The sequence below is a fragment of the Saccostrea echinata genome, unplaced genomic scaffold, assembly GCF_033153115.1.
Source record: "Saccostrea echinata isolate AGI-Se365-2 ecotype Australia unplaced genomic scaffold, CSIRO_AGI_Sech_v1 ptg000043l, whole genome shotgun sequence".
Classification (NCBI taxonomy): Eukaryota; Metazoa; Mollusca; class Bivalvia; order Ostreida; family Ostreidae; genus Saccostrea; species Saccostrea echinata.
Genome location: NW_026889792.1, coordinates 3,189,419 through 3,202,440, shown reverse-complemented (window position 1 = coordinate 3,202,440; position 13,022 = coordinate 3,189,419). Strand labels below are relative to the sequence as shown.

Below are 13,022 nucleotides of genomic sequence, written 5' to 3'. Positions count from 1 at the left end.
GAAATGTAATCATCACTGGGTTTGTGGGTATGTTAAAGCATTTTGGATTGAGTTACAGCACCATTCTTTGAAGTTAAACATTTATTTTGTGGTAAATGGTGTTTTTGACAACACCAGCAAAATCTTTAGTGCTACCTGTTCCTTGTTTTCTTTTATAAATAAATAATGCACTATTTTTTTCATTATCATGGAAAACTTTTATCGTTGTCGGTTATAAATGCATTATAATTTTCAGTAAATAATGCATACTTAGTGCGATTTCTTCCACCTTGCTAGACTTAAGAAATTTTTTTAAAGTTTAAAGTTAAAACATATTAATAGTGTTAATAGGTTACAATGCTAGTAAGCAAAACTGAAGGTCTGGGGTATTAAGAAGCTGACCATATTGAATATTTCAACCACATTACTGGTTGTTGAAAATGACGACCTAAAAGCAATCATTTCAAAAGGTCCTAAATACAGGGAGCCCTGATCTTTCAATTGGCGACAGAACTTCATTTCTATCATGAATTACAAGTAATTTGATTATGCCAGACGTTGAGCAAAATATGAAGGGACGAACCTTTGTCAGAATGAATTAAGTGTTTTTGAAATATATTTTTAAAAAAACGTGTTAGAAAGAAGGCAATATGCGAACCATATATTCTTCCATTATACTAAGTCGTAAGTGATAAAAGAATTGGAAAGACTATATGAACAATATGTTATGGCTCCAGATGACAAGGCTTGTAGCAATATCGTCTTTGTTTGTAAGGCTTATTATTATAACTATTTTAGAAGAACTTGGTTTTAATTCTGGCTTTAGAAATCCTTCTTATACATGTAGTTCACTATCTCAGGATGAAAGTCTTCAAAATCACATTTTAGTCTTTAATTCCAGTCAATCAAGGTGAGTTCGATCTATCGTACCTTAACTGGATTCCTAAACTTTATAAAAATCCCTACAGGGAAAGCTACAATGCCGGGTAAGCATATGCTCTACCGAGTCCATATCTTTACTCCTCATAAAAATAATAAGTGCTGTAAAGCAGAAACTTCAGACGTTGTGTGCTACAGCATATTCTGGAAGTTGTGTAAATCAAATGTGGATTCTTAAAGACTCCAAAGAACTTTTAGAAAATTTAAACACCAATTTTTCAAAAGTTACTAACATCACATCTTATGACTTTTCTACGATTTATACGACCATTTCTCACGAAAAATTAAAATTAAGGTTTTGTGATATAGACAACTGCTTCTTCAATATAAAAAATGAAACTCGGAAAGAGTTAAAGCGCACCTAGTATACCAAATACCTTCAATATACCGCATTTACAAACATCTACAATATTTCAATATTTTATTATTTTATGTAACTCTAGCTATAAACAAATTAAAGTTATACCAGTTCCTGTCATAACTAGACATGTACAAGACCAATGAAAATTACAGACTTTGCATGCTCTTTTGAGCCGACCTTTTTTATATTCCTATGAATCAGAAGTTATTTAAAAACATGAGAAGAAGAAAACATATGCTATGGCCTTCAACTCCACATTCATATATATCGAAGACGTTTTATCAATTGACAATAATTCCTTCCATTCATATATCGACTCGGTATATCCCAGTGAACTCAAAATAAAAAACACCACAGAGTCTGCCGCATCTTTTTCATATTTGGATGTTTATACGACTGTTGACGAGAAGGGCCAAGTAACAACTGTATGACAAACGAGATGTCTACAGCTTTTCCATCGTCAACTTTCCAACTTTCCTTATTTATGTACATTGTAATAATAATTCCGCTATCACCTGTATATGGTGTTTATGTCTCTCAACTTATTTGATACTCAAGAGTATCAAGAATGATATAGACAACTGCTTCTTCAATATAAAAAATGAAACTCGGAAAGAGTTAAAGCGCACCTAGTATACCAAATACCTTCAATATACCGCATTTACAAACATCTACAATATTTCAATATTTTATTATTTTATGTAACTCTAGCTATAAACAAATTAAAGTTATACCAGTTCCTGTCATAACTAGACATGTACAAGACCAATGAAAATTACAGACTTTGCATGCTCTTTTGAGCCGACCTTTTTTATATTCCTATGAATCAGAAGTTATTTAAAAACATGAGAAGAAGAAAACATATGCTATGGCCTTCAACTCCACATTCATATATATCGAAGACGTTTTATCAATTGACAATGATTCCTTCCATTCATATATCGACTCGGTATATCCCAGTGAACTCAAAATAAAAAACACCACAGAGTCTGCCGCATCTTTTTCATATTTGGATGTTTATACGACTGTTGACGAGAAGGGCCAAGTAACAACTGTATGACAAACGAGATGTCTACAGCTTTTCCATCGTCAACTTTCCAACTTTCCTTATTTATGTACATTGTAATAATAATTCCGCTATCACCTGTATATGGTGTTTATGTCTCTCAACTTATTTGATACTCAAGAGCTTGCTCGGAGTACGATCAATTTTCAAACCGAGGCAGGCTACTGACAGGCAAATTGATTTCAGGGATTTCAACAACCTCGCTTAAAGTCACATTTCATAAATCCTATGGTCCTTATAATGACTGTTAGCAAATATAACCTATCACTGTGTCGTATTTTGTCTGACATATTTCATATTGTAAATAACATTTTATTTTCGTGAACTGTATTTTCGTTCTCGCGTATATTTTTATTATTATCAGAATTAGTGAAAATTTTGTCTCGCTTATAAATGAAAAATGGAGATAAGTTATCAAGCTCAATAATCCATTGAAACAATACAGATCAGGAGTAGAGCAAACACAGACCTCAGTAAACATCAGAAGTGGGATCAGGTGCAATGGAGGAGTAAGCATCCCCTGTCGACCCGTCACACCCGCCGTATGCTCCTTGTCATGATCGGGCAAACAGACAAATCCGCCGTCAATTTAGTGTGTAAATAATGAACTAACTGAAAAACGTCAATCAGCTTTCGACTTAATGATAGATTGCATTTGCTGACAAGGTCATTGTTTCGACCATAGAACTTGCGAAATGTTGACTTTAAACGACCTGTTGATATCGTTGTTTTTCAAAGTTTGCCTCGTTTTAGAAATTGTCTGTGCGTAGAGCATGCTTTTGTGTACCAAATCAACTGGGGGACATAAACTCCATATGCAGGTGATAAGGGTTTTTTTTTTTTTTTTTGGTTACATAATAAGGGAAGTTGACGATAGAAAAGTTGAAGTCATCACGTTTATCATAAAGTTTTGTTGTTATGTTACCATTAACTTCTTTTTATGGTATATTTCCAAATATGAAACAGATGTTTCAGACTCTGTGGTATCTTAAATACCAAATATCTATCTCGCAAAAATAAGGTGTCGCGAAAATTTGCTGATCTACAGTACTAATTGCTAGGCCATTGTTTTATGCTAAATTTGTTCACAGATTTGCATTGTTGTTTGGTGTTTTTTTTTGTTGTTGTTGTTGTTGTTTTTGTTTTGTTTTTTGTTTTCTTTTATCGATCACTCTTCGTCATCTTCACCTAAATCATTTTATCTATCATATCAAACATATGCAAATTATTTTAACAGCTACGTCCATCACATTAAGCATATGAAAATATTTTGAAAGTAACACCAATAACATTTTGCCTATGTGGAATATCTTTTATTTTATATCTGTATCATGTTATGCATATGAGTTATAAATCAATGTGGAATAGTTTGTCAGTTCACATTATAAATACATGAATATACCAATACACTATCAGTTAATCTGTGCACTCTTGTATGCAACATTTGATTATACATCATGTATGCAACTTAAATTTAACACAACATTTTCATTGTTGCCACATTTTAAATCCCATATCCTGATCCTTAAGCCACCCCTACTATCTAAGATAACAGTGGCCCTCCTTTTTTACCTTACTAGTAACAGTATTTTTCGCTTCAGCGGTTCTGTTGAATTTTCAACTAAAGAAAGCAAATGACCTTACATCTCAAACTAGCTTTATAACACCGATGCCATGGTAGTCTAGGGCCATCGCTACTGCAATACTACAATACTTTATTATTCTGTCACGTGCAGTGCAAACATCAATTTTGGTCTGGTTGGTTCTAATGCTTAACGTTTCTCATTCTTTATACTATATGAACACAATAGCTCTCGTGATCACCTCACGTGCTCCCGTTATTTATCTTTTATCAGGATCTTCGACTTCTCGTCTTTTCTACTTGAAATATCAAACTGTTCTGCTTCTATAAATTCTAGCCCACTTATCTGTTTTCTTGAACCATTGAACGTACACCTGCACCAAGATTCTTTCTGTGCTTTCCATCAGTCCTTGTTCCAATGGGTATCGATCATTAATTGGATTCGGCAGTAGATTATAATTTGTATCAAAGAATTCTTATCATGCCTGTGTAATGCACATGATCCTTATAATAGTTTTGTAATTTATTCCTTTTAATATGGACATGTTATCAGTATTTAAGAGCACATAAGTTCATCTATAGACATAGTACTCTTTGTTAGCTCTACTGGTCAGAGACCAGAATAGCTTATGCGATAGTAAGTTGTCCGTCGTCCGTCCGTCTGTCTGTCAGTCTGTAAAGAATTTTTCAAAATGCTATTTTTTTTTGTTTTTTTTGTTTACAGTTTTGGTCTGATTTCAGTATAACTTGTCACACATGTACACTATACCAAGAGACATAATTCTGTGTATCGGTTTTTGATTTCGGTGAACGGTGTTGCCATGGTTACTAAAAATAGAAATTTCTGTGAAAAACTTTCAAAACGCTACTCCTCCTACAGTTTTGATCTGATTTCAATATAACTTCGCACACAATTGGACTATACTAAGATACATGATTTTGTGTATCAGTTTTTGATTTTGGTGAACGGTGTTGCCATGGTTACTAAAGATAGAAATTTCTGTGAAATACTTTCAAAACGCTACTCCTCCTATAGTTTTGGTCCGATTTCAGTATAACCTGGCAAACAAGTAGACTACACTAAGATACATAATTCTATATATCGATTTTTGATTTCGATGAACAGTGTTGCTATGGTTACTAAAAATAGAAATTTCCTTAAAATATCTTCAAAATGCTACTCCTCCTACAATTTTGGTCTAATTTTAGTATAACTTAGCACACAAGTAGACTACACTAAGATACATAATTCTCTGTATCTGTTTTGGATTTCGATGAACAGTGTTGCCATGGTTACTAAAAATAGAAATTTTCTTGAAATACTTTCAAAACTACTCCTCCTACACTTTTTGTCTGATTTCAGTATAACGTGGCATACAAGTAGACTTGACTGAGAAACATAATTGATGTTATTGTTTTTTGGAATTTGTTGAATGATGTTGCCATGGTTACTTAAATCAAAATTTCTGTAAAATTGTTTTAAAAGGCTACTCCTCCTACAGTTTTAGTCTGATTGCAATAAATCTGGCAACAAAAGGAGACTTAACCAAGGATCATTATTCTATTTATTGCTGTTGCAAAGTTTCAAGTTCAAGTGCTACTTTTATCCTCCTTTTATAAGAACAACCAGTAGAGTTTCAGTCTCGTCAGAGACTTCTTGTTGCTAAATAGCGTCGGTAAATGTTGGGGACATCTGTCTTAAATGCATTTAAAATGTAAAATGCAGGCTAGTGCACTTTATATACAACATGTGTAATTTGAATAACATTTAAAACTGAGTATATTTCCTGATATGTATGAAACATGAAAATGAAAAACTTGTAGTACCGATCTTCAAATATTTGTACTGATCTACAAATAACTGAACCTATCTTTAAATTCATTAAAGATAATAGTAGGTGTAATAAATTTTACCTATATCTTCAACTGCTTTAATTGAGTTGCAGTGAGATTTTATTCTATTGTATGTACCGGTATTAATAAGTGTGCATGATTTGAAAGATAGATGCAATTCTCTGAGAGATTTAAATCAAGCATTTCACTGTTTAAGGATAAGCTCTGTCTATACCTAGAAACAATTATTTTGTGATAATAAAAGTAACGAATTCTCTCTCTGTCTCTCTCTCTCTCAAAGGAAAGTATCCAACAGCAATCCGGTTGAAGGCAGAAGTAGTCTAGAACAGTTTGTATGATACATCTGTACTTTAGGAAAAGGGAAATCAATCAGATTTAATTTTACATAGTAATACTCAAATTCTCTTTGAACATTTAATATATATAAGTACATGTACCATGTGATTTGAAACAGTTATTGGTTTTTTAGAGTAAAATAAGGATATAAATACAGGGAAACAGGGTATCGACCGAGACGAATATATATTATAGTTAGTACAAATTTAAATGGACGGATGACTTCAACTTTTCCATTGTCAACTTCCCTTATCTGCCATTTTCACCTGCATATGGTGTTCAAATCAAGTCAAGCTACTGATGGATGACACAACAGGTTGTTGTTGTTACAGGGTATCAACAATCTGTTATTTTGTAAATACTTCACAAATTCTATGGTCGTTACAAAGACTTTTTTTGCAAATAGAACCTTTATTTGGGTCGAATGGTCATACAAAATTGCTTTTCATACTGATCTCTTAACGTATGGATTACCCCCTTTGTCTGATGGAGGCAAAAGCTCAAGGCGGATGTGACTGGTCGAAGGGAATGCTTACACCTACATTGAATTTTTTAACAGTATTCTTCACAATTAGAATAAATCATTGTAACCCTATTTCATCATATGAGAGATAGTGCAGCATTTAAAGAAAGATTTAAAAACAAAGGAGATACGACTTTTAGATATCCAGTGTTCCCTTTCATTGATTTCTTACTTTAAATGATCAAGTAGTTGATATTCCGTTAAATACAAAACTACCGACATTTCACTGATTCGTATTCACGATCTTGAAATAAGCAAGATGCCTTTAGTAGTAAGGTAAGTATTAGTAAAAAATTCACTTTTTACCTCTGTTTTTGCAAGGGAGAGCTTTATAAAAAGATAAGTTTTTGATAGTTTGTAAATAAAGCATAAAATGACGTTTAGATCAAAAGTAATATCTCCTCATTTTCACCTCAAAAAAAGGTCACAAGAAGATGATATTTAAGATATTAAAATTCGCATTTTCTTCATTTTAAATTAATTTCATGATATTTTACGTACAGTATCATTTCGGAAACAGAGAATACACAAGCTTACAAATCTCTGGATTTCTTACAGAATATGTATCTGACACTAGTTAATGCTTTAAAAATATAAATTTGGCGAATAGGCTACTTGCGCTTTTTTGTTTTCTGAAGCTAAGTTTACTTTAAAGTTCATGAAAATATTGATAAAAATGAGAAAATTTGTCGAAATGAATATCTTTATCAGCTATAATGGAATTCATCACATTTAATGAAATATAAGTGCTTCTATCTATTTCGTTAGATTTTGGTACATGGAAGAAAAGGTAATACAACAAAAACATCAAAAAGTTTAAATGAGTATTGGTCATAGAAAAAAAATCAAAGGGCTGCAAAGTTAAACATGTACTCGGCACTTTCAGTACTGAGGGGTCATTTTTGTCCCATGCCAGCATGAGGGGACCTCGATTTATACGGTCTCATCCGGAAGACCGGTCTCTACGTCCTGCAGTGGGATTCAAACCCGCGACGTAAGGATCAACTCCTTACACCGCGACTCTAGAGCAAATGCTCTAACCACTGCGCCACGCGGGCGACATCAGATATTTGAGCGCATTGTCAAATCACAGTGATTTTAATGTGCTTATTTTTTTAAAAAAAAGAAATATACTATATAATTTGTAATTTATTTTTTGCAATAATCCATTAGATAGGATAATGATTTTGTTGCATATTGTGAATGGGGGATCAACAATGAATTGAGATGGGATCTCCTGATTGTCCCCCTTTTCCATTCTGACTTTTAAACATTCTATTCTCCTGTCCATTAAGATGGATATAAAAACCTTTTCAGTCTTGATTTGATCTGACTGCATTGTATTTATGAATGAAGGGGTGAATGAAGGGGTATTTTGACCTTTGTTTACACAATAACAATTGATTAAGACAACCTAACAGATTCATTGTGGTTAATCAATAAAACCTTTAATGTAGATTGACACCATTGACACCGTCTAAAATGGCGGGTGGATCGGGTAGGAAACCAAAACGCTTCAAAATGTATGTTAATTTTAAGATTTTTTACCAAAATGTCGTAGACCAACAATATTTTATGCATGCAGTCCTACTTATAGAGTAATATATAAGCCATGTTAAGATCAGTCACCAATTTTGGATGATGTGTTAGGACTGAGCAATTCAAATCGAAAACTTCTTCATTTATCATCTCTAGAGGCGAAATAATTTTGGGAGATTTGATTCCTTAAATATGAATTTTAATATCTTTGTTTCAGCCTCGAGAAGATTTTGGGACCGGCAGGTGTCTACAAGCGCCCGTTTTATGACGACAATTATATAGACAGAATGAGCTACTACTACACAAACATGTTCCTCCTCTTCTACGTCATGCTATCCGTCACGGAAGAGTGGTTCAAATTTCCGGTCAAGTGTTTTTGTCCAGTAACCTTCACTCCTGAGGAGGTCATATATACAAATCATCTATGCTGGGTTGAGAAAATGTACTTTGTTCCCTGGAATAGGACTATTCCAAGTGATTACGACATCCGACAACTAGAGATGCAAATTCAGTACTATCAGTACGTTCCTGTCACGTGCTTGATGATGGCGTTTCTGTTTTATCTACCCAGACTTGTCTGGAAGCAATGCACCAACTCCAGTGGATTGAAGCTGAAGAAGCTGATAGAGATGGCGAGATCTTACCAACTGGATGACGATCAGACTCTCATGGAAAATGAACTGAAGTTTCAGTACGGTTTGATTGACACCGATCCTTATGGTGACGAAAGGCGAAAGGACGTGGTTAGAACACTCACTGAGTACATAGACTTGTACTGTGCCAAGGTACAGCCTTACAGAGCTGGTGCACTTCCTTCGTTAAGGGAACGTTTCGGGAGTCTGTGTTACCTTGGTGTAGGCAGACATTATGGTAACTTCTTTCCTGCTCTTCAGATTGGTGTCCGAGCTCTTTACTTTCTGACTGCCTTCGGTCATCTATGGTTTTTGAACGCATTCATTGGAAATGAGTTTGCTTTCTATGGATATGAGGTCGTAATGCGGTTTTTGAGAGGTGAAGAGAATTATATCGGAACTTCTCGGTTCCCCATCGTCACATTATGTGATCTGGAGATCAGAAGAATGTTTACGTTTTATCGGTATACCATACAATGTGTTATCCCTATCAACATCTTCAATGAAAAGTTCTTCCTTTTTCTTTGGTGTTGGCTCGTTGTTCTTTCCTTGTTGTCTTTCTTAAATCTATTTATATCCATTGGAAAATTTGTCACCCATCACGCGAACAGATCGTTTTTGAAGAAGTATCTTGCAATAAATGACATTTATTGTCGAGGTGAAAAGTCGATGAAAATTCCAATCAGACGATTTTACAATCATCTGAAACAGGATGGCGTATTTATTCTTCGCTTATTAGCGCAGACGACAAACACAGTTGTCGTCACGGAAGTAATGAGGGAATTGTGGGAGAAGTTTCGGGAGAGAGAGTTGGAGGAAAACGATCCGAATTTCGAGAAAAACAATAACAAGAAATTTCCACAGACCACTGGCGTTGTGAGATTCGATAACACAGTGATACACGTCGACGGAACTGGGTCACTCTCTTACTGTTCAGAAAGGGACCTCGTTGCCAGATTTAGAAAAGAAACTTTTGTTTGAAAGCTAATGGTTCAAACTAGACATATGCAAGTTTTGCAATATGCACAACAATTTCTTTTGATATAAAGAAAACAAATACTACGATATTAAGATTTTTTTTTATTTCCAACATCAGAAAACTATCATCTATTCTAAAATATGCCAGATTAAGTTTACTTGTTTCTAGGGATGTCAACGAATATTCGAACATTCGAATATTCATTCGATGAGTTGATATTCGAATATGAATATAAGATTCGAATATTCGGTGTTTTTCAGATTTCATTAAAAAAGAAGTACTGTGATTAATAAATTTTGATTAGAACAATTCTGGAATTATCCCTGTTTAATTTACTAGCGATCAATTTCGATCGCCCGATTACTTTCACTATTTTCTTATCTTTTATAGATCTACTAAATTATTTTGTTTTGAGTAAGGTGTTGAAGAATTATAACAATAATGCTTTATATAATACAAAACGTACTTTCATAATTTTTATTAGTTAAATACGATCGGATCTAGAATCGAGGACAACGAAATGAACAGTATACTTAATCAAAACAAATTTAATTGATCATTCAAATAAGTGTCCGATAGAATTAGTCTGTAATTAATATTGTAAAGGGCTCAATTTCAGAATAAATGTGTAAATTACTTGATTATCTCAGGTTGTACATAATCCTGAATTTTATATTCATTATCGGGAAATTAGTTGATTACTTAGGAAAATTGTCTATGGAATTGTTTGTTTATATTTTAAAATCATTGTATCAAAGATTATAATCATATCTCTGATTAGGCTGATAATTGTAATTAATTACACGTATTGGAATCTGAACAGTATACGACTATCTTGCCTTTGGCAAGGTGACTGGTTAATTAGTTGGAGCTACTATAAATACACATGTATCATTTGTTAAAATTATACTTTTCAACATTTAAATCAATAACTTATTTATTTCAAACATTGACAAGTATCAAATGGAATCCCTTATTGTACATCTACAAAAGTATTTCAAATATAAGAATACCTACGCTAAACCTTTCATGAGAGTAGGATGATGCATATTTAAAATATACCAGATTTTATTTATTTTATCGAATATTCGAATATATTCGAATACTTTCATTGAATATTCGAATATGAATTATTGACAAAATTGACATCCCTACTTGTTTCATTGAAATGTAAAACCGGTAAATTTGCAAAAATAGCCCCAACAGATTTTACAAAACAAGATATCTTTTACTGTTTAAAAATCCTTTCAATCTGCATTTAAATGATTGTTTGCCAAAATTTTATTTTACTCTAATAATATGCATGCTCAAGTTGAAATTGAATGAAATCGCTCTTGAAAGAGACGTAATTTAACATACATTAAAATTAGAGTTACCTCTCTTATCAGAGGCACATGAATAATAGGCTGTAAGTTAACAAATCAAGAAAATATCTGTATAATATACTTACAATGTAACACGTGCTGGTATAAAACATATTAATATTTCAAGAATTCATTATCGAAAGACCTTCAATATGACAGCATGTCACACCATTATGACTTGCTGGCGAACCTTGCTAGATGATCACGCATTTGTGTTGCCTGAAACCTGTTTTAAATTCTATTGACATTCGATTCTATATCTATACTCCGCTCTTCAGGAATGGTTTATGAAACCCATGATATTTTGCAAATGCAGACATCATTGCCAAGGCTAAGGAGAAAAATACATATGTATGCCAATTAATTTTGCTATCGGGTTAGACGCAGAATTACAGGATATATCACTGTAAGGCTACTAGAACTTTTATCCTTCAGTTTGTTTTTGAAAGCTTAACAAAGTAAATACTAGCTCTTTCACCTTTTATTCTTTCTTTCATCTGTTCACCTTCTCCTTGCGACTATTAACATGGCACCCCAATTAGTATAGATGTATAAAATACCGATGTTTTCAAATAGGATGATAAATACTTTCTTCAATAAATTCCCTTGAAGAACATTAAAAACAGGTTTTTAAAAAGTCTCCTTGCAAAATGATACATCTCGGTTGGGGAAAAAGTAAAACCTAGTCGGAAAAATCTTTTTTTATAGGAATTCTCTCATATAAAAAAATCAAATTAAAAAGATGTTTGGTTAGTAAGAAGCAAAATGACATGTTTTCAATTTTATGGACCCTTTGAGTGGTGTGCAGTTATTAGCTTGCTCATTATTCCATGTTCTTTTATGATCGTCAATAAACAGATTGTTATCAAACCATCAATAAAGAGGGTCGGTAAGTATACATAATACCGTGCATTGTAGGCTAGAATTAATAAAACGGAAAACGCCAATACAGAACCAAGACCTATTTATGTGTTTCTTGAGATTTGAAGGAACGTTATGACTACTTTCTTTAATAAGCCGTGTCATTTTCTTGAGTAGAGCATTCATTTTGAATTGAAATAGAATCTGAAAAAGTTCTTACTTAAAGAAATCATTTCTTTGTGAAGGTAAATATCATATACATATCTATGAGCATAGATTTCTCATATTTTAATTTTCTGCACACGTACACGCTTTTTTTTTTTTTTTGTCTTTTCACTCCAATTTTTGGCAGAAACCGCTATTTCTCTTGATCCACTAGTCCTGACTTCATCTCTATATACAGGTATTTTCTAAGAACTGTACGTTTTTTTTTTTAAAGATAAAACTTGAAATGAATTCGAACTTTGTAACTGCTAATGAAAACAGTAGCACTTCTCATTAAATATGTCTGAAAATGAAGTGATAAAACTCGTCCAACAAAACTTTTAAAAAAAATCTGCAGCTGCCCATAATTTTGTTGTTATATAGTTAGAAAGGTAAGGAAGTATAATGGTTCGTTTTGTCCTCCTTGATCTACTGTCCAGAAGACAAACTAGCATTATGTAATGGTAAGTTTCGATAACCTAAACCCCAGATAAGATCCTATCAACTAAGTAATTTACGAATTCTGCCATGTTCGTGCACATCATTGATCAAATTTTTGACAACCCAGTAAGCTTCTGCTTTTGCATGCAATATTTTTTTAAAGGCAGTTTTCTTTTTGATTCGGATTTTTAAAGCGACGATCAAGAACAAAAACTTAAAAATTTAATCTATTCCCGATAAATTAAATACAGGGTTGTATTATTTGAAGAGTTTAAACCTTCCAACATTTCTTAAGGTCAAACTGATACCATTTATCAATTTGAGTCCTGGGTGCGGACAAACATGAATCAATTTTGTTATTA

The 13,022-nt window shown here is 33.1% G+C and overlaps 1 protein-coding gene across 1 annotated transcript; it reads left to right on the top strand.

Annotated features, from left to right (window-relative positions):
* The first annotated feature begins 6,899 nt into the window (after positions 1-6,899).
* Positions 6,900-9,792, top strand: LOC133201213 (innexin unc-9-like). Its single transcript, XM_061337007.1, has 2 exons — positions 6,900-6,916; positions 8,397-9,792. The coding sequence occupies exons 1-2, from the start codon at positions 6,900-6,902 to the stop codon at positions 9,790-9,792; spliced, it is 1,413 nt and encodes a 470-aa protein (XP_061192991.1).
* The last annotated feature ends 3,230 nt before the right edge of the window (positions 9,793-13,022 follow it).